Below are 23,597 nucleotides of genomic sequence, written 5' to 3'. Positions count from 1 at the left end.
CCGAAAATTTACAGGGGTGATAGAATCAGAAATGTGGCCAAACATTGGGAAGATGGAACAGCATACCTAGAAATATTCCTGTTGAAGATGGCTGATGTTTGTCGCAGGAAATGGTCCAACCGGAGGGCCCTCTCCAGGTACTGAAGATAGAGGGGCTTTGCCAGCTCGGTGCAGCCGCCATCGTCCCCGGCACCCAACTCCGAGGCCATAGAACAAATCTATCTTCATGCACAAGGGTCTCCGACTACACGGCTGAAGAATGGAGGTAAGTAGTGAAAGATAAAATGGTATTCATTCTCCCCTTATCTTGCCTGCCTGCTATCAATAAGAAGAGAAATCAGACCTTCTAGAACACAAGAAGAGAATATGTTGCAAACAAAATTCATGACACTTTTCTGAAATAGTACTTTAAAATTTATACCCAATTCTCTTTCACAACTATCCAAATCTATGCCACAAGTTCACGGCTGTACATCTCACAGAGGAGCACTTGTTCTCAGTATCACCTTCAAAACAGCTGCTTCCCTTTTTCATTTTGTATTTACATTCATACATATAGGTGAGGTAGTCCATTTACATTGGAATAGATATACTGCAGAGTATTTTTACAATTCCTTATAAACATGCCATGAAGTATAAAAATTTAGAAAACTGGAGCAAAGAAAATAAAAGTGAGGGAGAGAAACCTGAGCATTCTCTTTACTATCTTATGTTGTTAAGGACAATGTTAGAGTCAGAATGTCTTTTTCACTAGGAAACAATATAACAACCTTCCCCTCAACTGTCTTTCAACATCTTTCCACCTTACAACTTGATATCTTTAAAGAATTAAGGGGTTAAGCCAGGATGAAATAATGGGACGACACAGAGCAATGAGCCCACCATCTGACATACAATGAGTACTCAATAAATAGATTATCTTGTAAAAGTTCATAATCTAATAAATTAAGGTATAAGCTTTAAAGGAAACCATAACATATTTATCGTAAGTTGTCCTCTCTTTTTACTATATATTTTTTGAAGTTTCTCAATATAATCTTTCTCCTAAAGGGAATGTTAAAAATTCTCCAATAGAGCTATAGATTCAACATAATCCCTATCAAAACCCCAGCAGGCTTCTTCTTTTCTCTTTTTCTCCTAGAAATTGACAAGGTGATTCTTAAATTTAAAAGGAAACACAAAGGAAGTAGACTGGCCAAAATAATTTTGAAAAAGACAGGGCTGAGTGACTTACACTTCCTCATTTTAAAATATATTATAAAACATATTATAAAGCTACAGTAATCAAGACGGTGTGGTACTGGCATAAGGATAACTATACAGACCAATGGAACAGACCTGAAAAATCCAGAAATAAACTCTTACATAGTCAATTAATTTTCAGTGAAGGTGCCAAGGCAATTTCAATGGGGAAAGCATAGTCTTTTCAAAAAAATTGTGCTGGACAATTGGATATCCACATACAAAAAGATGAATTTAAACCCTTACCTCCTACCATGCACAAAAATTAACTCAAAATGGATCAGAGACCCAGGTGTAAAACCCCAAACTCTATAAAACTTCTACAAGAAAACAAGAAAATCTTCTTGACTTTCAGTAAAGCAAAAAGTCTTTACATATGACATCAAAAGCATAATCCATTTTTTAAAATCTGATAAATCAGACCATCAAAATTTAAAATGTCTGCATTCAGAAGATAACCAAAAAATAGACAAAAGACTTTGAACAGACATTTTACAAAAGATATACAAATGGCCAATAAACACATGGAGATGCTCAACATCAAAAAATGCAAATTAAAATTAGAGCAAGATACCACTTTACACCCACTAGAATGGCTACAATAAAAAAGATAGTAATAATCGTTGGGGATAATGTGGAGAAACAAACCATCATACACTGCTGGTGAAAATGTAAAATATTTTCACTACAGAAAACAGTTTGGCAATTTCTTAAAAATTTGAATATAAAGTTACCATATGACCTATCACTTCCACTCCTACTCACCTACTCAAGAGAAATAAAAACATGTCCACCACCCGAAGTCTCTTATGTGAATGTTCACAGCAGCATTATTCATAATTGTCAACAAGTGAAACAATCTAAATGTCTACCAACTGGTGAATGGATAAACAAAATGTGGTATGTCTACACAATGGACTACTATTCAGCAAAAAAAGGAATAAAAAATTGATACATGCAATAACATGAAGGAACCTCAAAATGGAATGTTACTTAACAGAAGCCAGATATGAAAGACCACATATTGTAAAATCCCATTTATCTAAAATATGCAGAAAAGGAAATCTATAGAGACACAAAGCAGATTAGTGGTTTGCTGTGGGTGCAAAGGAGGAGTGACTATAAATGGATACTAGAGATCTTTTTTAGGGGAGTTGGAAATGTTCTAAACCCACACTGTAGTGATGGTTGCACAATTCTATAAATTTGCTAAAAATTACTGAATTGTACATTTAAATGAGGTGAATTCCACCGTATATAAAATATCAGTCTTGGTAACACAGATAAAAAAGAACATTAAAAATACTTTAAATACTTTTTATAAAAGTATTTATAAAATACTTTTTAATAAAAGGCTTTTTATAGAAGACTTCAGTAAGTTCTACTTTTCAAAATGAGACCCAACATGTACCCATTCCAGAAGATTTCAAAGAAACTTGGTTTTAAAAATAAAGCAAAATTAAATGTATTCTTAGAGAATACACATAATTCATCTCGATATACATACATATAAATTCAAGTATATAATATGCTGCTTGGCTCCCTCATAAGGTTTTATTACAAAATAACTGATCTCATGCTCTATTTATTTTGGCTGACAATGAAAATGGTCCTAATTAAGGGGGTATGAAGGTGTGCCTCCAGTGAAATACTAGGTGATTAAAAAGAACTATTTTCAAAAATAATTTCTCAAGTAACTGGGCTATACAATAACATGATGTCAAAACCAATCTGTCCAGGAAAGAACACAGTTACTTCTGTGGTCTTAACAATGCTCAATATGTGCCCCCTTGTGACACCAATAACACATCAATCCTCTAGTCTGATTTTCCCAGAATTACCTCTGTAGCGCATCACCACTGGCAGCTGAAACAGCAACCATGAAATACCACTCTCTTACTTCCACAAGGCTAAAAGAAGGAAGTGCTACAAGCATAAAGTTCTTGACATATCTCCATGAGAAGAAGTCCTATGATGAGAGCTGAAGAGTCAAGGAATATATTTGAAGTGTTTCGTTAGATTTTTATTGTAGTAAAATATATATAACATAAAATTTACCATTTTAATCATTTTTAAGTGTACAGTTCAGTAAGTACATTCACATGTACTTACATACCCAGACTACTGCTTCTTAATCTGGCTTCCCATCTCCAGGTTCTCACTCTAATCCATCTTCACAGCTACTGCCAGATCAGTATTCCCAAAACATCACTCTAATTATGTTGCTATCCCTCAAAAGCTTTCCAAAATTCAATGAAGTCTAAATTCCTCAACTTGAAATTCAAAGACCTTTATCATCTGGCTTCAAGTTACTTTTCCAATTTAATCTTTTACTATTTCTCTATACTATATACAAATTAAGAATATCCTTAAAAATGTCTCTTAATTTCCTGTCAGATCCATCCCAATCTTCAAGTGAAGAGCTCCTTAAAATCCATCTAACTACAGGCTCACTGCCATTTCAAAGAATGGAAGAACTATTAATATATGCTGTCAAAGCAATTCACCACTGATTGGCCTGGTCCATATCCTGAACTCTGGCTCCTTAATCCTGGTTATCCCGCAACTGGACTGTGATCATCCTTCAGTTCCCCTGATTAGCGTCTGTTATCAGTGGTAAAGTGTTTGCTTTCAAATCATGCTCACATATATTAGACTTCCCTATCTGTGTCAGTATGTGATCCTGGACTGACTGCTTTGTACTCTCTAATTACTGCTATGCCTTATGGATGCAGTCTTGCCCTTACCCCATGAATAATATCTCTATAAGAAAAGTCTTACCAAGTGGATATTAAATCCTTCAAAGACAAAATGAAATACCCTGTTCAAGGAAACAGGTTTAGATTATTATTAGCTAAGACTATTCTCTTCTCTGAACCTCTAAATGGTTATTTACAGAAAGCACAGCACTTATACAATCTTATGGTCTACTTACGTATACATGCACACCTTAGCTTCCTTACTAAACTATAAACTATTTGGGCAAAGAGTCCCTACTTTATGAATCTATTCAGTTCTGATATTTACAAATGACCTTATTAATCTGCTTTTTAAAGCATAGTCCTAAGTGTTAAGGCCACGAAACTCAATTTCTAACATTACTTTCTATACAAAGACAATCTGCAATCAATGACCATAGGCCTCTATTCCTATCCTGGACACATGATTTGGAGACAAAAGTATAAATAAGACAAATCAAAAGAACAAAATCGGGTAACAAACTTAAGCAGAATGAGTTCAATCATTCATTATCCATCCTTGCTGAACAAGGACAGGAGAATGCATAACTGAATATCTTTCAGGGAATCCTCCATAAATAAAATTTGTCTCTCAAGCAAGCTTAGATAAATTTGTAGAAGTGACAGATCAAAGTGTTACTTCTAGACAAGAATCTGAAGGACACTTCCATCAATTGCCAATTCTTAGCTGAGGATAGGATTTCCATCTTCCCCCAAATGAAAAGCCTGAAAAAGGTATCTACTAGGAGGGAAAGACACCTTATCTCTGGATGGAGATGAGCTAAGAGGCACTGTTCAAATAGCAGCCTAGTGTAACAGTTTTTAGTTTGATTTGGTTCCTAAAAAAGTTTTTTAAGGGAAGGGAGTGAGTTTTAATCATTTTTCCTAAAAGCAACAGTAAGAACATTTTATATAATGATCACCTCATAAAATACTATAATTACAATTATGACCATTAAGTATTTGTCCTAAGACCTACATAATTAGCCTTCCCATACTTAACTCTATTTTTACTTCTGATTTCTCTTTATAAATGCTGCCCCAAAATGGTTTCATACCAATCATTTAGGAAACCACTTCACAAAGTTTGCTTCTCTGAGGCCTAGCTCACGATGTTAGCAAGTGTCCATTAATAGTAAAAATACTTAAGCATTTAAGTCAGACTTAAGATACTTTGGTCTTCAATATGCTAATATGCTCTGAGTCTGTCTCCAAGAGGAATTCCAAACTTATTTGACCATTCTTTGACAAAATACCCATCGAAATACCTCAGAGAAGACCAGATTGAGAATCACTGATTTAGTCAGACATCTTTTAATTGCATCTGCCTTTAAGCAGTAAATACTAAATTTGCCAATACTAGTTCAGAAAAGGCTGAATAAAGGTACGGGTCTTTTGAGAACACCTATAGCTTTAAAGTATTTAAATGAATAAAGACAGCCTGCAGCACATTATGGGCTGTAGTCTCATAAAAGACAAAAACATTGAGGGAATAAAATAACTAGATTTCCACCTCTGCTCCCTTATACAATCAGACAATCTGTAGCCCAAACCTATTATGACTGAATGTGATCTACAGAATCAGAGCCACAGGTTATTTATAATTTGCAGGGCTATGGCACAAATAACAGAATCAGGCCAAATAAACAAACTCCATAATATTTTAAAAGATGGAAATAAGAACAAAAAAGAAGTGAGATGCTATCTACACATGAATATTAGCATAACATTTCATTCACTCAACCACTCAATTGCTGAACTCTAAGTGTAATGTACAAAAAAGTATTTCCTTCACAGAATTTAGTTTAATAGAGAATATAAGGCTCAAACATAAATAACCACTAAAAAGCACACATGGAAAGTCACTTAAGAGATGTATAGATAAAGTGCCATGGGAGATTAGGAAAAAATTATTACTTATGAGTGTTAGACCATGTTAAAAGGTTACATGAGGAATTAGTTACAAGTATCTGTATCTCTGAATGAGAAAATAGCAGGTTAGGATTTGGATCCTTTTTTATGCATGTATGATCAAGTGAACAGAAAATGAAAAGTCTGATGCATATGATCATCTAAATTTTAGTGCTTCCAATTCCCCACAAAGAAATCCCAGGCCAAACAGCTCTACTGGTGAATTTTACCAAACATTTAAAGTAGAATTAATATCAATCCTTCAAAAATCCTTCCAAATAATAGAAGGGGAAAGAACACTTACCACCTCATTCTATGAGATCAACATTAGCATGATTTCAAAACCAGGCAAAGACATCATAAGAAAACTACAATCAGTCCTTTGTATTCACAGATGCAGATCCCACAGATATGGAGGGCTAACTACATAGTTTTATATAAGGGACTTGAGCTTCCACAAATTTTGGTATCTGCAAGGGGTCCTAGAACCAATCCCCCAAGGATACTGAGGGATAACTATATAGACTAATATCCCTTTCAATGCAGACACAAAAAATCCTAGACAAAATACAGCTGACCCTTGAACAACATGGGGGCTTGGGGCACTGACCTTCCTTGCAGTAGAAAATCCATATACAACTTTACAGTCAGCCCTCCGTATGCACAGTTCTGTATTCCTGAATTGAATCAACAATAGCTGGTGCAGTATTTATTGAAAAAACAAACCACGCATAAGTGGACCCATGCAGTTCAAGGGTCAATTGTATTAACAACTGAATCCAGCAACACATGAAAAGAATTATACGCCATTACTAAGTATGTAATTTATCCTAGGAATGCAAGGTTGGTGTATTATCAGCAAATCAATGAATGTACTATGCCACATCAACAGAACAAAGCATAAAATCTACTTGATTATCTCAACAGAAACAGAAAAATAATTCAACAAAATCCAATACCACTTCAAAATAAAAACACTCGACGAACTAGGAATATAAGGGAACTCCCTCAACCTGATGACACCTAAAAAAGCTCACAGCTAACATTATTACCTAATAGCAAAAGACAGGATGCTATTCCCCTTAAGATCAGGAACAAGACGTGGTTGTCTGTTTTCACGATCTCTACTCAAAATTGTACTGAAAGTTCTAGCCAGGGCAATTAAAAAAAGGAAGGAAGGGAGGGACGGAGGGAAGGCATCCAGATTGGAGAGAAAGAAGTAAAACTATCTCTATTTGTAGATGACATGATCTTGTATACAGATAGATAGTCCTAACGAATGCATTAAAAATGACTAGAACTAATAAACAAGCTCAGTAACCTTGCAGGATACAAGACTAATAAACAAAAATCTATTATATTTCTACACACTAGCAAGGAAAAATCTAAAAAATGAAATTAAGAAAATAATTCCAGGGAGAGGGTATAACTCAGTAGTAGAGTATGTACATGGCATGCACTGGGTCCTAGGTTCGATCCCTAGAGCCTCCATTAAAAATAAAATGAATAAATAAACCTAATTACCTCCCCATCTCAAAAGTAAAAACAAAAATAAAAATAAAATAATTCCATTTACAATAGCATCAAAAAGAACAAAATACTTAACTAAAGAACTGAAAGAATTATATACTAAAAACAAGGCATTGTTGAAAAAAATTAAATAACTAAATAAAAAGACATCCCATGGTTAATGGGTCAAATGATTTAACATTATTAACATGGCATTACAGATTAAATGTAATTTCTATCAAAATCTAAGCTGCCTTTCTTTTTTTTTTGCAGAAATAGACAAGCTGATTCTAAAATTCATATGGAAATGCAAGGGACCTAGACGAGCCAAAGCAATCCTGAAACTGAAGAACAAAGTTGGAGAACTCATACTTCCAATTTCAAAACTTACTAGATAGCTGCATAAGTTATTAAAATATGCGGTACTGACATAAGACTAGACATACAGATCAATGGAACAATTGAGAGGCCAGAAATAAAGCCTCACATTTAGAGTCAATTAATTTCCAACAAGGGTATCAAGATAATTCAATGGGGAAAAAACAGCCTTTTCAACAAATAGTGCTGTGACAACTAGACAGTCACATGCAAAAGAGTGAAGCTGGAACTCTTCCTTACACTATACACAAAAATTAAAAGAGATCACAGACCTAAATTTAAGAGTTAAAACCTTAAAACTCTTAGAAGAAAACGTAAGGGTAAATCTTCATGACCTTGGATGAGGTAACGATTTCTTATACAATATACCAACAGCAAAAGCAACAAAAGGAAAAATAGATAAACTGGACTTAATCAAAATTATCTTTAGTGCTGTAAATGATACTATCAAGAAATTGCAAATCACATATCTGATAAGGAACTGATAAAAGCTCTTGAAATACAATAACAAAAAGACAAGTAACAATTTAAAAATGGGCAAAAGATGTAAATAGGTAATTCTCTCAAGGGGAAATATCAACGGCTAAGAAGCACATGAAAACACACTTTATCATTAGCCTTAAGGGGAATACAAATCAAAACCACAAGAAAACCCACTAAGATTATAATAATAAAAAAGACAGATAATAACAAGTGTTGACTAGAATGTACAAAAAATGGAACCCTCATACACTGCTGGTGGGAAATGTAAAACAGTGCAGCCATTCTGGAAGTCTGGTAGTTTCTCAAAAGGTTAAACATAGAGTTACCATATGACTCAGTAATTCCACTTCTAGATATACCCAAGAGAAGTGAAAATATATGTCCAGAAAACAAATTAGACATGAATCTTCATAGCAAAATATTCACAATAGCCAAAAGGTAGAAACAATGCAAATGTCCATGAACCAATGAGTGGTTAAATAAAACGTGGTATATCCATACAATGAAATATTATTTGCAACAGAAAGGGGTAGGATACTAACAGGTGGTATAACATAGATGAACCTTGGAAACATTATGCCAAGTATACAAGCTAGTCAACAAAGGCCTCATATTGTATGATTACGATTATATGAGATATCCAGAAAAGGCAACTCCATAGAAACAAAAAATAGATCAGTGGTTGTGTGGGACAGTGGGCTGCAACAGGGGTAGATGGGGCACAGGGGGCAGAGTGACTGCTATTAAGCAGGGATTTTTTTCTGGGCTAACAAAAATGTTCTAAACTGACATTGAGGTGATTATTGCAACTCTGTGAATATATTTAAAACCAACGAATATACTAAAATTATATATACTTTAAAATGGAGAACTTTATACATTGGGAATTTATATCTCAATAAAACATGTTAAAATGTATCATTTCTACACAGAAAAAAACAAATACAGTTAAAAAGTAAAGGATAAATTGTGAAAAATATTTGCAACACTTTACACATTTAAATCTCATACAGCAGATTCTTAAAAATTTCTAACAGTAGTATAATACTTCTAGTACACAGAACCCACCCAATAATTTTCTGTTTAAAGAGACTGTTACTATTATTATCCCACTTAACAGATAAGGAACCAAAGGCCTATACATGTTAAGTAACTTGCCGAAGGTCATACCACTTAATAAGGAATGTGGATTTGAATCCAGATAATCTGACTTCTGAGTCCTCACCTTCAACCATTATAAGACTAGATACTCGTATAAGAAGAATCATACTACATGTATACTTTTGTGTCTGTTTTTTTTTTTCAGTATGTCTGAGATTCATCCACATTGGTGCCTATAGTTCTCTCCTTTTGTTGCTGAATCAGATTCCATTTCAAGAATAAATACAACCATAATTTGTTTATCTATTCACCTATTGGTGTTTATTTACATTTTCATTTCTCTTTGGGTAAGTTCCTGGGAATAGAACTGCTAGGTTATAGGTAGGTGTATGTTTACCTTTATAAGAAATCATCAAACAATTTTTCAAAATGATTCTACCATTTTACACTCCCACCAACAATGAATAAGAGTTCTAGTTGTTTCCCATCTTTGTCAACACTTGGTGTTATAATGCTATCTCACTGTGGTTTTAATTTGTACATCCCTGATAAAATAAACATCCTTTACTGATAACATAAGCATGATGAAGACTGATGAAGTTGAGCACCTTTTCATATGCTTAATGGTCATTTGTATAAATTCCTTTGTGAAAGATGTGTTAAAGTTTTTTTTACCACATCTGAAAAATACTCATCTTTGTACTATGGAGTTATAGAAATTCTTGATATATTACAGATACAATTCTTTTGTCAAATATATGCATTACTATTACATCCTTCATGTATATTTCCCCCTTATTTATCTACAGATTTCTTAACCAAACCTCAGAAGTGTTTTTTAAGAAAATGACAAGCTCAGTCTAAAACTTACATGGAAATACAAAGAACCCAGAATAGGCCAAACAAGTTTGGAAAAGACAACCAAAGCTGGTGTTTACACTATCTGATTTCAAGACTTACTAAAAGTTACAGTAATCAAAATGATACTGCACTGGCATGATGGACAAACCAACAGTACAAAACTGAGTCCAGAAAGAGACTCACACTTAACATGGTCACACTGTTTTTGACAAAGGCATTAAAACAATCCAAGAGGGAAAGGAAAGTTTTTCCAACAAATGGTGCTGGAACAACTTGAGATCCATACAAGGGAGGGGGAAAGGGAGGGATTGACCTTCAAACCCCTACACCTCATAACATACACAGAAATGAAGTGAGAGGGGAGTCACAGACTTATATGAAAAGCTAAAATGATAAAGCTTCTAAAAGAAGCACCTAGGAACATATCCTTGTGATCTTCGAATAGGTAAACATTTATTAAACAGGATACAGGAAACACTACCATAAAAGAAAATACTGATAAACTGACTTCATCAAAATTAAAGTCTACATTAAAAAACTGTTAATCATTTTTTTGCTTGGTTTCACTCTTTATCAGTTTGCAAAGGTATTAAAAAATCAGTCTGTAGAAAACATTATTGCAAATTACATGCAATTAGGGTTAGTGGCCCCCTTTGCATCTCCACACCAAATAAAGGTGCAAATTCCCTCTAACACACATGCTATAACCTTACCAGGATTCTCATGGAAGTCTGATGGCTTCCAACGGCACCCAGAATTACTCCACTTTCCCTTCTGCACCTCAAATCAGGATTCAATCTCTAGCCATGGCCCTTAAAGTACTTTTTGTGTTCCTCCAGTACCAGGTAACATAAATACTAAAAGCTCCCATAACATATGCTGTGCTTAACCAGCATCCGTTAGTGACAAAATAAGCAAGAGTATCTTCTCTAGCTCTCCAATACTTCACAGGTAATAACAACATACTTAAATGGGCAAACTAAATAATCCCCTTTTCTCTTAGTTCTCTTATTTGGACCTATCATTGTGATTGTTCTTTGCCCTAGGTCTTTCTGCATTACCTTATTGTCTGTTTTGCAATAAGTAAGGAATCATATGCAATACCAGAAGTAGTTCGAAGACTCAGTACGAGAATACTTCCCTTTGGTTCACAACGTGGATCCTTGTACTAATGCACAAAGTACAACAAAAACTGCTTTCCTTTAGTTTCCTTGTAAAAAAAATCACAAGTAATTAAAATGGATTAAATTAGCAAAATGTCAAAACAACAGAGGGGGAAATAATTCAAGTTCCAAAAGAAAATACCTAATTCTGTACAGTATAAATATTGACAAGAAACTTAATGAAATTCTCATTTAAATCAATACTTTTCTAACCAATAAAACTTACTTGTATCATTCCATTTAGCTGAAATAGAGGTTACCAGTGACTTCTTTCATTGCTAAATCTAAACTATTAAAATATCTTTTAGCAATTATGCAAAAAATCACGAGGGAAAAAAGTTTTTCATGATTGTTTAAAGAAAGAGTTAAGAATAATTAGATCTATAGGCATTCATTTCCTGTCTACCATAATTATATAATTTTAACAACAACAAAAAACGCTCATTGGCTCAGTAGAAAAACATTTCTGCATTCACTGAAATGTTTCACATAATCTTAACCATAAAAAAAGCTTTCAAAGGCAGCCTCAGTTCAAAGTAAAACCTCTAGTTATGGTGTGAGGAAAGGAGAGGAGAGGACAAGGGACCCAACACTGGTAAGAGCACACTAGTATGAGGGGCTTTTCTGTCCTCGGTGCTTTAATAATACTAGGTCATTTAATCCTCACAGTAATTTAAACTGTATTCTCATTTTAGTTAAGTCAAATAACCTGCCCAAGTTAGAATTAGAACTCATATGCATTATCAGTGACTCAAAAGTCGTAATTCTTCACCATCAGACTCTATTATGATATGTCAACAAAAAGACTAGGGTGACCCTACCTCCTACTTGGTTTGCCCAAGACAGTTCAAGTTTATGCCTGTTGTCAGAAACAAAATTACTAAGTCTCTCTCTCCTCACTTTCAAAATCTCCTCCATTTTCAAAAACTGAAAAAAAAAAAATTTGGTCACCCTACTCGTGGCTAATAAGTAAATAAATCATTAAGCACTCTTTAAGTATTCTAGCTGAACCTAAACTTTCCATTCAGTTCACTAAGAAGTTACTACGGTACCAAGCAATGAACTAAAATTAAATAGGAGGAGGAAAAGACTTTGCCCTCAAAAGCAGAGGCTGACAGAGCCCCTCTACATGGAAGCCATTGAGAAACCACCTGCTCAAACAAAGGGATTACCATAAGAACACAGGAACAATTTAATAAGACCAGAGTTTTCCCAAAGCACAAAGTTTCATAGATGAAAATAACACCTGCATTTTAAGTGGAATGAAGAACTCCTAGCTAAAAAATGACGACCCTTTCAGAAATTTCTAAAACGGCAAAGAGAAGATACTTTGGCCACCTCATAGGTATATTGTGAGAAAGAAAAAAGCACTTACCCACATTTTCCCTTCCCTACTTTTCTTTTTTAATGAAATTGAAATATCATACCCAAATGAAATGTTTCCAAGACAACAACAACAACAAAAAAATCAATTACAACAAATTTGCTTTCTTCTAGGAAAGAACCATTTCAACTTCCTAGAAGAGTATCTTCATCAAGGCAGGGAAATCATCTTATCAAAATAATAAAAGCAATAGGTTACAAGCACAACTGCCTCCAGGGAGTTCTGTATTATCGGGGGACACAGCATTTGGGCAAACAAGTATAACCCTCATTAATAAGAAATCAAAAAGTCCAAAAGGGAATAAATGTTTTCTGAGGTAGACACTTTCACCTTTCATTTTTTTTTTTAAATTTGTTTTTAAGTTAGGCTATATTAGAAGTGTCTAGCATATTTCGTAAGTCTTCTAGTGAAAAGCACCCTATCTGAATTAATAACAATTTATCAAATTAAAAATTTGAAAATCCCTCTTAAAGAAGAATCAGTAACTTCAGCAATTTTCACAGCTAAATCCATGAAAACACCTTTTTCAGGAAATGAGATAGCTGAGGAAAAAAATGCTCATGTAAAAGAGAAATTAAAGGACTGAATTCACAGACCAAAAATCTTGAGCAACTCAATTCATTCCACAGCAAAGGGAAGTTAACATTAGCTTACTTGATAGTTATTTGTGAAAAACAGGGTTTCACACAAAGAGCTGGGGAATTTTAGTTATCAGTTCCTTATAGTTAACTGTTTATTATTACAAAAATGATGGTGAGAGATTATTACTGAGACTAAAATGTAAGAGACAACCATAAACAATCAATATTACAAAAACCACTTTTCTATTTAGTTTTCCTACACTAAAAGTCAGTTTTCATATTGGGAGTGAACACACTAAGCAGTGTGGGTGGTAACAGAGCAGTTGTGTAGAACTGTGTTCTCCAAAGGAAACCTGAGAAATCAAAGTTCAAAGAATTCATCCTAAGGACAAATGATCTGTAAATAAGTATGAGTTGAATTGTATGCGAAATGGATCTTGCTTTTCAATTGTTAGATATTTTAGTCACTTAGCTGTGTGATTTTATTAACACCAAATATAATTACTCTCATTCTCTTCATCATAACCTATACAGTTAATTTGAACAAGGCAGGTATGTTTACATACAACTAGGTATCAATAAACACTTTCCCCTCTATTCGAGAAGGCTGGGGATGGTGGGAGGGGGGACCTCCATCACAAAGAATTCCAAGTGGGAATCCAAATTTTTAATTTTGTTGTATAAAATGCTACTGTAATAAGGAGGCTATAAACACATATTCTATTGAGAGCTATGTGCCAAACATTTAATTTACATATGAACTTTATATATATTTCACTTATCTAATCCTTTTATGACATAAATACTATTACCTCTATTTTACAGACAAAGAAAGTGAGCTTAAGGTTCCCCACCAAGGTCACCCAGCCAGAAGTGTCAGAGCCAGGACCGGAATCCAAGAGGTCTGACTCCAAATTCCCACGTAATTAACTACTCCAGTATTATCCAAAAGACCTCCAGCAAGCCAGAGGCTCCTAGGGCATAAAGTGATACTACTGGAGTATTTGAAGCAGTATATTCATTTATTCAATCATTTATTTAGACCAATACAGATTCATAAATATTGATTTTATATTATGGGTTATAATCCAATGTTACTTTATTTTGCTGCTCAAATTGTTCCAGTTTTGGCCACTGGAAGCTTTTTCAGTTGGCCCCTGTGCTCCTTTGATGGTGGTGGTTGTTGGATCACTACTTTACTTTCTGACACTACAAGATTCTACAGGCTCATATTGCGTATTTCCTGCCCCAGTCCTAGAATCAGCCATTACTCCAAAGAACTCTAGTTCCTTTTATAGGATAATGGTGTTAGAAACCAAGATCTGGGTACTAGGTGTGCTCCTGGGTTTCCTTTAACCTTTTCAGATGAGAGAGCATAGAAATACACCTGTGTGTCTATAAACCCATGTTTGTACCTCTATAAATATTTCAATATGCAACCATCTGTAGCTGTATTAAGCTAAACATGGGTTTGCACTGAGTCTCCAACTCTAATCCATCACAAGGATCATTCAAGCCTCCTCCCCTTGCTTATCTGTAAACTTCCACTCTAACAGTGAGAAGCCTGTCTCCTGCTATACACTTATTTTGTTATTCAGTTGCAGTATGTATGTATGTATGTATGTATGTGTGTCTGTCTGTCTGTCTGTCTATCTCAGTATCAGAATTAACTGGTAATCCCATAGAACACAATTTTATCAGTTAGACTACAGTGCTTATGTGCAGTTCTTTGTCCTAGACTCCACTTATTTCCAAGGTTACTTAGCACTCCCCACCTCCCCATTTTAGTAAGGTTGTCTCATACATTTGTAATATAATTAGATTCTCCTATCACAATCGGCATTCCTTCCTGGGATCCCTCAACCTCCTAAATGATTTTCATTTAATTTGCACACATGAAAGTTTACTCTTTGTCCTTTAAGGCCCTATAAGTTCGGCAAATGCATAATGTCATGCATCCACCATTACTTTATCTATTCTACAGAACAGTTTTATCAACTGAATTAAATGGTATTACAATCCTCTATGGAAGCAGCACAGTTGGGTACAAAGAAGCTGAAGTCAAGAGCTCTTGACAAGTCTTGACACACTTTAGGACTAACAGTTATCCTCTGTGTCCCAACAGCCTCATTATAAAATGAGGGGGTTTTACTAGATAATATATAGCATGTATTAAACGCTTACTATGTGTTGGGGATGGTGCTAAGCACTACACGTGGGTTATCTCATTTATTTCTAACAATTCTCTCTATAAAGTATTACATATTATCCCTATTTAAAAGATGTAATTAAAGAATTAATAGTATTAACTAGCACAAGATCACCAAGCCAGGGACTTGTAGAGCCAAGACTCTAGAGCAGGAGTTGGCACAGTAATGGCCTGCATGTCAAATTCAGCTCAATGCCCATTTTTGTAAATCCTGACAGCTAAGAATGGTTTTTGCATTTTGAAATAATTTGGAAAAAGAATCATATTTACACACATGAAAATTATATGAAATTAAAATTTAAGTTCCCATAAACCAAGTTTTATTAGAACACAGCCCCACACATTCATTTACATATTGACTATGGCTGCTTTCACACTACAATGGCAGAGTTGAGTAGCTGCAACAGAGAAGGCATGACCAGCAAAGCCTAAGATTTATTATTTGATCCTTTATAGAAAAACTTTCTCAAGCCCTGCTCTAGAGTCTGACCTACTCCTATCTTCTAAGAATGATTCTAAAAAAGGCAAACTATTACTAACATTAGAATGACATCCTGGACAGAAATATTTTAAGGCTTGAACTAAAAAAGTTTAATGCTGTAGAACATCACCCCTTTTGAGTTATAATCTTAAACAGAAAGATATTTCTATCTCCTGGTATTCTCAACATAAACACAAAGGTTAACGCATTATAATGATTTTCTTTACTCATGTATTTTTACCTGCCTTATCTAAAAAAGATTTGAGATATTTTCTACTCATAATAAAAAGGTTCTGGTTTCACTACTTTACAAACTAAAACTCCAGATTAAATTGTCAAAACAAAAGGGTACTTGTAATTACAGCTAACACTTGTTGAGAGCACTATGTGCCAGGTACCATTCTAAGCATTTCTAGGCATTCATTTATTTCTCACAATTATCCTCTATGAAGCAGGTACTACTATTATCCTAATTTAACAGATGAAGAAACTGAGGCTTAAAGTTTTCCAAGGTGGTGAGGGTATGGCTCAGTGGTATAGTGCATGCCTAGCATGCATAAGGTCCTGGGTTCAATCCCTAGTACTTCCACTAAAAAATAAATAAAAAAGTAAATAAACCTAATTACCTCCCCCCACCAAAAAAAATAAAAAAGTTTTCCAGAGGCCACACAGTTAATGAGAGAGCGAGCTAAATTTCAAACCCAGGTCATCTGGCTCTAGGATCTAGAAGAGGTTTGGCTATACTACAAGGCCACTGCATTATAATGCTTCTGTTAACAAGGCAAATCAGGGTCTTTAAACAAATGAAAAGAATGTCTCAATATAATTTAAAAAACAAAAACTAAGTACTAGTAATTCATATCAGCACCTCAAAAGAAACAGGTCATACTCCTTTAGGGCACTTAGAGTTTGCATTACTGTGTTTCTCTTTGCAGAGCAGAGCCCTGCTGTACTCTCCATACACACACACACACACACACACACACACACACACAACTGGATTAATTCACTTGTACACCCTAGAGTCTACCATGGTCCCTTGAGTGTGGCAGATGCTTAACAAATCATCACTGGAAGGATCAAAGAGCATTCACTAGGTGTTCAATAAATATTTATTGAATGAATAAATGAACAGAATAAGGAGTTTCATAAACCATTAGGTTCCAGTATCATTAAATGGTTTGTTGACCTGAAATGAAATGGGGCTGAATCACAAAAGTTTCTGGCTTTGCAACCTTTAAATTGAGTCTGGTCTGTTCTTGAGCTTCAACCACTTTCTGTGTTAGTAAGTTTTACAAACAAACCACTCATTACACATCTGTCAAATAACAGTTATCTTTCAAGATTGTTCTAAATTTCCAGATCATTCTTCAAATTTTTCCTAATTTAATACAATTCAATCACGGTCCATCTCAGACTTCATCACTCCATTGTGGAGTCAAATTTCTTTATCTTCATATGAAAGCCTTACCATTGCCTTCATCATTTATACAGTCATTTCCTGGAAACTTCTGTTACTTAATTTGTTCTTCCTTGAGGTGCAATAATTCAATAGCCCAAGAGTGGATATATTGTGGTTTCCTACCAAGATAATACAGTCCATTCCTGAATTTTATTTTTCATACCTCTCTCAGGAATGACTAGCATTTTGACGGCCTTCCTGGTAACTTTCAGGCAACAATCATAGGGATAAAATGAGCACTTGGCCTAGCATTTTTTACCATACTGATGTTCACTACCATTTTTCTGTTCATGCACAGGATACGAAAGATTTACCCACAGTTTATCCTATTTAGCTACTAACTTCTTGCCCAGAAAAGCTAGTGGTCACACGCAAGCCCAGAGGCGGCTTATTTGTTCTTTTACAAGAAATATGAATAATTTTAGTACCATTATGAAAAGGTGAACTCTATACATGAATACCCTGAGAAAACCCTATATGCCATTCACGTTTTTCCTTCAAATTGTATAACAAAGGAAAGTTTCCCCTCTTCCAAATCAAAACTAAATGTCATAGCCTTTGGTATGTTCTTCAAAGATGAAAATAAACTAACATTTATAAATATGCTGTCTTATAGTTAATATGTCATTTAATCCCAGAAGTGAAAATTAATTATATCCATTTTAAAGATAAGGAGAACTGAAAATCAAAAAAGTTCAGTAACTTACCCAGTGGTAAGTTGGACTCAAACACAAGACTTTTCAAATCCAAAACCAATGTCTTTCCATTACACTACCTTTAGTTAAATTATCATTTGCTCTTCTAGTAGTAAGTCATGTACATGTTCATATGAACATGAATTCAATAATTCATGTGAACTTGAGTCAATAATCCTACTTCTTTCTATGGAAACTAGTGGTGTGCTGCATACAAAATAACATGTCCAGGACTCTGTAGGGCAAAGGCATTTAAACTAGGGTCCAAAAACCTGGATGAAAAAAAAATTTTACATCCTTGTTTTAACTAATCTATAAATGAAATTACCATTTCCTTCAATTCTGAATGTAGGTATCACATCACAGCAGTATTAGCAGGAGTATCACTAGTTGTTATTTAATAATAAAAAGCAAATTTCTTACATCATACATTTTTTTTTAATGTGAACTATATTTTATACATTTAAAAAGTCATTCTGAGAAGAGGTTCACAGGTTTCTTTAGGCTACAAAGAGGTTCAGGGCACATAAAAAAAAGTAAGAACACTGCTCTAGAGACCATCACAAAGACTATCTATCAATCCTTGGTAGTGAAGGTTTACGAAGATGTATCAGAGTTTACTCACTGCCCTCTAGTCTGTTAAAAATATGGACACCATTTAGTCCCAGTGATTTTTTTTTTCCTATCTAATTTGCCAACTACATTTGCTAGTACTGATCTCCTACTTCTGACCTAATACATGGAAATCTCTCTTACGTACTTATTAAACCCAGGCATTAAACTTCTTTGTGACCAACTTTTCAACCCTAAGCAAATCTACTGTATTATTGTATCTACTGAATCCATTGCTTCTATAACTGAATTTCTGACTTAATGTACAGCCATGGTCTAAATGTTTGTGTCCACTCCCCCAGCTTGTATGTTGAATTCCTAACCTCCAAGGTGATGGTATTAGGTTCAACCAGAGCCCTCATGATTAGGATCACTGCCCATGAAAGGTTTTAGTAAGTATTAGGGACTGTGCTCTTCTCATCTTCTGCATATTACAGCCTAGCGTATCAAAATCCTTATTCTTAGGATGTCACTTTAAAACTTGTCATTACTTCACTTATTTTCCTACATAAACTCAGTTTCCTATTTAACTCTATCCCATTCTGTCCATTCGAAATTCACTGCATCCCAGCATTTGTATTTTGTGTGAACTTATATGTTGACATGTTATATCTCAATGCCAGTTTTAATCTTGTGGGCAGAAAAGATGTCTATTATTCCTTCCCTAGCCCTATGTCTACACAAGTAACAGCAGTCAAAAGCCGTTAAGATACTTTCCCTTGGTAGTACTATGATAATTTTGATTAAGTGATATTATAACACCATAGTTTATAGTCTGTTCCTGAGACTGAATCACATTTCCACCTTGATGTATTCATGTTTTTATTAGTCATGAAACTCTCTAATCATATCTGTGCTCTTTACAGTTAGTTACTTCCTATTAAAAACACAGAGTTTTAAAAACTGATTTTAAAAAATGATTCAGATTCTTCTAAAACAAAATGTAGAGGAAAAGAACACAGTAAACTAAATAATGAAATTTAATCCTTAAAAACACAAATTCCTTTTAGAACCTACTAGGTAATCAACTTTTATCATATATTATAACCTCAAGTTGATGTTTCATAGGAAGAGCTTGAGAATTTCAAGCATAAAACACAACTGGAACTGGAACATTACTTAGCAATAAAAAGGAACGAAGTCCCAATATATGCTACAACATGGATGAACCTTGTTCACTGAAAGACAGCCACAAAAGGACACATGTTGCATGATTGTTTATAATATACAAAATATCCAGAGTAGGCAAATCTACAAAGACAGAAAAGAGGTTAGTGATTCCTAGGGTTGGGGGAAGGGGAATGGGGAATAACTCCTAAGGGGGCTTCTTTTAGGGATGATCAATTAGATAGTGGTGATAGCTATACAACTCGATTAGCATACCAAAAATTATGGGACTGCACTCTTTAAAAGGCTGACATTTTTGATATCTGAATTGTATCTCCATAAGTGTGTTATTTCAAAAATAAATAACAAAAAGCTGCCACTAACAAACCACAATGAAAATTTCCTTGGTAAAGGAAACCATGAAAGTCACTGATTGAAAAATAAGCTGGTTACCTGTGATATTAGCAAGGTCAACCTCCTCACTTCTTCTCCCATTCCTACCAACAAGTACACGAACATACAACTAGACAGTGTATGAATCAAAGAATTCGGGCACAGTTGGCTGTTAACTAAAATAGTGAGCGCCTTCTTAGAATCTCTCACTCCTAAAACTGTAGGGGGCTTCCACCCTCGCTGATTACGGAAGTAGTAGTTTCCATCAGCACTCGCAAGAAGGAATGTCAAAATAGGATGACACTTGCCTAGACGCCCTACAAAGCCTAAAAGGCTATCAGAGGTGACACCTACACACTCCTAAGTCTGTACACGTGTTGGGCTGCCCCCACCCAACACCAACAAGCAGCATGTACCATTCACCCAGATCCCAACTTGCTCCCCACAAACTGACACACGCTCAAGCCCTTAGAACTCATTTGTTTAAAAGGACAGATACGGCCCTCTCCAGGTTCCCACTAAAGCCCAACCAGCCCTCGCCCTGCCCCACCCCACCCTCAAACCCACACACGTGTTAGCCCTACACCGCCCAACCGGGTCCCACGTGCACCTGGTCTAACACACTCCCCACGTGTGGGCGCCCCACGGGCTTCCTCGGCTGGCTGAGGTCACCGCGTGACCCCGTGTCTCCAGAGGTAGGAGAGGGAAAGGACGAGGCCCAGGTCCCTGAGGTCCCAACCCTACGGGGAGTGTCCACACCCATCCTCCCTACTAACCCCAACAAATCAAGGGCCGGGGGCGACGGCCCCTTTAAGACACGGCCCAGTCCTCGCCCGCAGAGAGGGGCGCAACGGGGCCTACACTACACCCCCTCCGTTCGCCCGCCCACGTCTAGTCGCCTCACCTCGGGCCGCCGGGCCCCGCCGCCGCGGTGGCGGCGGAGGGGGGGGCGGGGTGCGGGCGGGGTCCGGAGGGGGGGGTCGCCCCGCCGACGGTGGAGCCGCGGTTCGCTCTCTGAGGCCGTGGGACGGTGACTGCGTTGGGCGTGGACGCTCCTAGCTCGCTCCCTCGGCGGCTCCTGGGACCCCAAGATGGCGGCGGCGCTGAGGCGGCTGCGGGCGCTGGGCCGGCGGCGGCGGCGGCCACTTTCACTCACTGAGAGGAGCGGAGCAGGGACACGGGGAGCCATGGCGGGGGGGAGGAGAGGCGCCATAGCCAGGCCAGAACAATCGAGCCGCTACTCAGCGGGCTTACCCCCGCCCCGCCCACGCTCACTGCTCGTCGCCAGCCCGTGGCCGTCCACAGTGCCGCTGCGGTCGGCCTCGTGCAGCTCTCACCCCCGCCGCTGCCGCCTGACGCCCCGCGCGGACCGGGGTTCAGGGGGAGACCCAGATCTATGCCATCTGAGTGCAGATTGGTCGGGGCTGGGACTGGCGAAGATTGCCGAAAGGCGGCGGGGAGGAGGAGGAGGATGTCATCGCTAGAGTGAGCAAGCAGATCTCGCGGGAGCAAATGTCGCGAGACTTCGGTAGGTCTGCAACCGCCGAAGAAAGGTTACTTTTCCCGGAAGTAACGTCAATCGAAACGGCCTGGAATCCTGGGAATATATGTTCCCGCAGGCAGGCGGTGGGAGGGTGCTTGTGATTCTCTTGATAGGTGCTACTAAACACTTGAGGGGAAGGGTTGCCTTGGATATGATATTTTATCCAGTTTTCGGCCCCTTTGGGCTGGGTCGTGCATCGTCGGAAAAGTGCCTTCTCTGTAGAACCGCCCTTACCCAGTAGTCTGGGGCTCCCCTTTAGGCTAAGGCATAGTTAGGCAAGGTGCCTGAGTGAAGGCTTTAAGATTCAAGCACTTGGGAACACATAGACCCGTCATCAGAAATGTCTGCCTGTTCTCACACTGATCGAGTGAGTCTCTGAAAACAGAATTGATTTGTCTATGCCAACTCCATTGTTTGAGCCCTCTAAACACGTTTACTAACGTTAATGCAACTCAATTACGAAGACCTGTGATGAGTCTTAGCCGGCGTACAGCCTAACTGCGAATAAGGATTAGAAGAATTTAACGAAAGTTAACTATTCTATTTCAGTTCCGTCACGTCTCATGTTTTAATTCATTTAAATCTGGCATTAGCATTTTTTAAGGTCACTAAGTAAGCCTTCTTGTGCCATATTCCCTAGGTATAAGTTAATTTTGCTTAAATGCAAAAGTACAGTATTTAACCTTTATGGAGGAAGGAAGGAAGGAAAGGAGACATAAAACAAATACCTGCTCATTTGGGGGGACGGGGAGGATAAGCCAGAAATTAAAGTAAATGGTGTCCTAGGTGAGAATTGTGGGAAGAAGGGGAGAATGGGAACAAGGCAGCAGGATTGACAAGGGAGTGGCAAATATTTTTGTGTAGGACTGACTCTTCGATCCATGTGTTTCACATACCCAAAAACAAACACCTAAAACCAACTAGGGTAATATCTGAGTAACAACGAGCTGACTGTTTGGAACATAGATCAAAAGGAATAAAGGGGAAAAAATCAATAAGCTAGGGAGGGACCAAGTTGTAGAGTCCTTTAGAGTTCAGATGTAGGTTGTCTGTTGTATTCATTTTCTACTGCTGTGCTAACAAAATGCCACAAATGTAGAGGCTTAAAGCAACACAAACTTATTATCTTACAGTTCTGTAGGTCAGAAGTCTGACATGGGTCTCAAACTGGGCTAAAATCAAGGTGTTGACAGGGCTGCCTTATTTCTGGAGGCTGTAGGGAAGAATTTGTTTCCTTTTTCAGCTTCCAGAGGTTACTTGCATTCCTTGGCTCCTGGCTCCCTTCCTCCATCTCAAGGCGGGCAATGGCTGGTTGGGCTGGCTAGGTACTGCTCAAGTCATCTGACCAACTCTTACCCTTTAAAGAATCCGCTCAGGTTATCTAGGATAATCTCCCTATTTCAAAAGCAACTGATTAGCAACCTTTAGCCCACCTAAAACCTAAATTTCCTTTTGTCTGTAACATAATATATTCACAGGTTCTGTAATCATCCCTGTGGGGAGGGTATTATTCTGCCCCTCAGATCTGTCCTAGAACTTTTGATGTACAACTCTTTACATCTTTCACCCATAACTCTCACTTTAAACTCCAGTTTTTTCCAATCTCTAATACAGTCTTGCATTCTTGATTAAAAGTCTTTATACATTCTTTGCCTCAGAGATTTAATATACCATGTAAAATTTAATCCACAATTTCTTTGTAATTTGGATTTAAGTTAAGATTAAATGTTTTCCAGACATATCT

General features: G+C 36.8%; 1 protein-coding gene across 2 annotated transcripts in view; it reads right to left on the bottom strand.

Annotated features, from left to right (window-relative positions):
* The window catches only part of INO80 (INO80 complex ATPase subunit), a 112,846-nt gene extending 91,056 nt beyond the window's left edge, over positions 1–21,790 (bottom strand). For both annotated transcript variants that reach the window (XM_031453288.2, XM_064485723.1), the window contains exons 1-2: positions 21,215–21,790; positions 67–252 (exon numbers count right to left, since the gene is read on the bottom strand). In XM_031453288.2, the coding sequence (XP_031309148.1) occupies positions 67–209 (143 nt within the window). In that variant the 5' untranslated portion in view covers positions 210–252; positions 21,215–21,790. The remainder of the gene's footprint in view (positions 1–66; positions 253–21,214) is intronic.
* Positions 21,791–23,597: the final 1,807 nt, after the last annotated feature.

The sequence above is a fragment of the Camelus dromedarius genome, chromosome 5 (genome assembly GCF_036321535.1).
Source record: "Camelus dromedarius isolate mCamDro1 chromosome 5, mCamDro1.pat, whole genome shotgun sequence".
In the NCBI taxonomy this organism is placed as follows: Eukaryota; Metazoa; Chordata; class Mammalia; order Artiodactyla; family Camelidae; genus Camelus; species Camelus dromedarius.
This window is presented reverse-complemented; position numbering and strand designations above follow the sequence as displayed.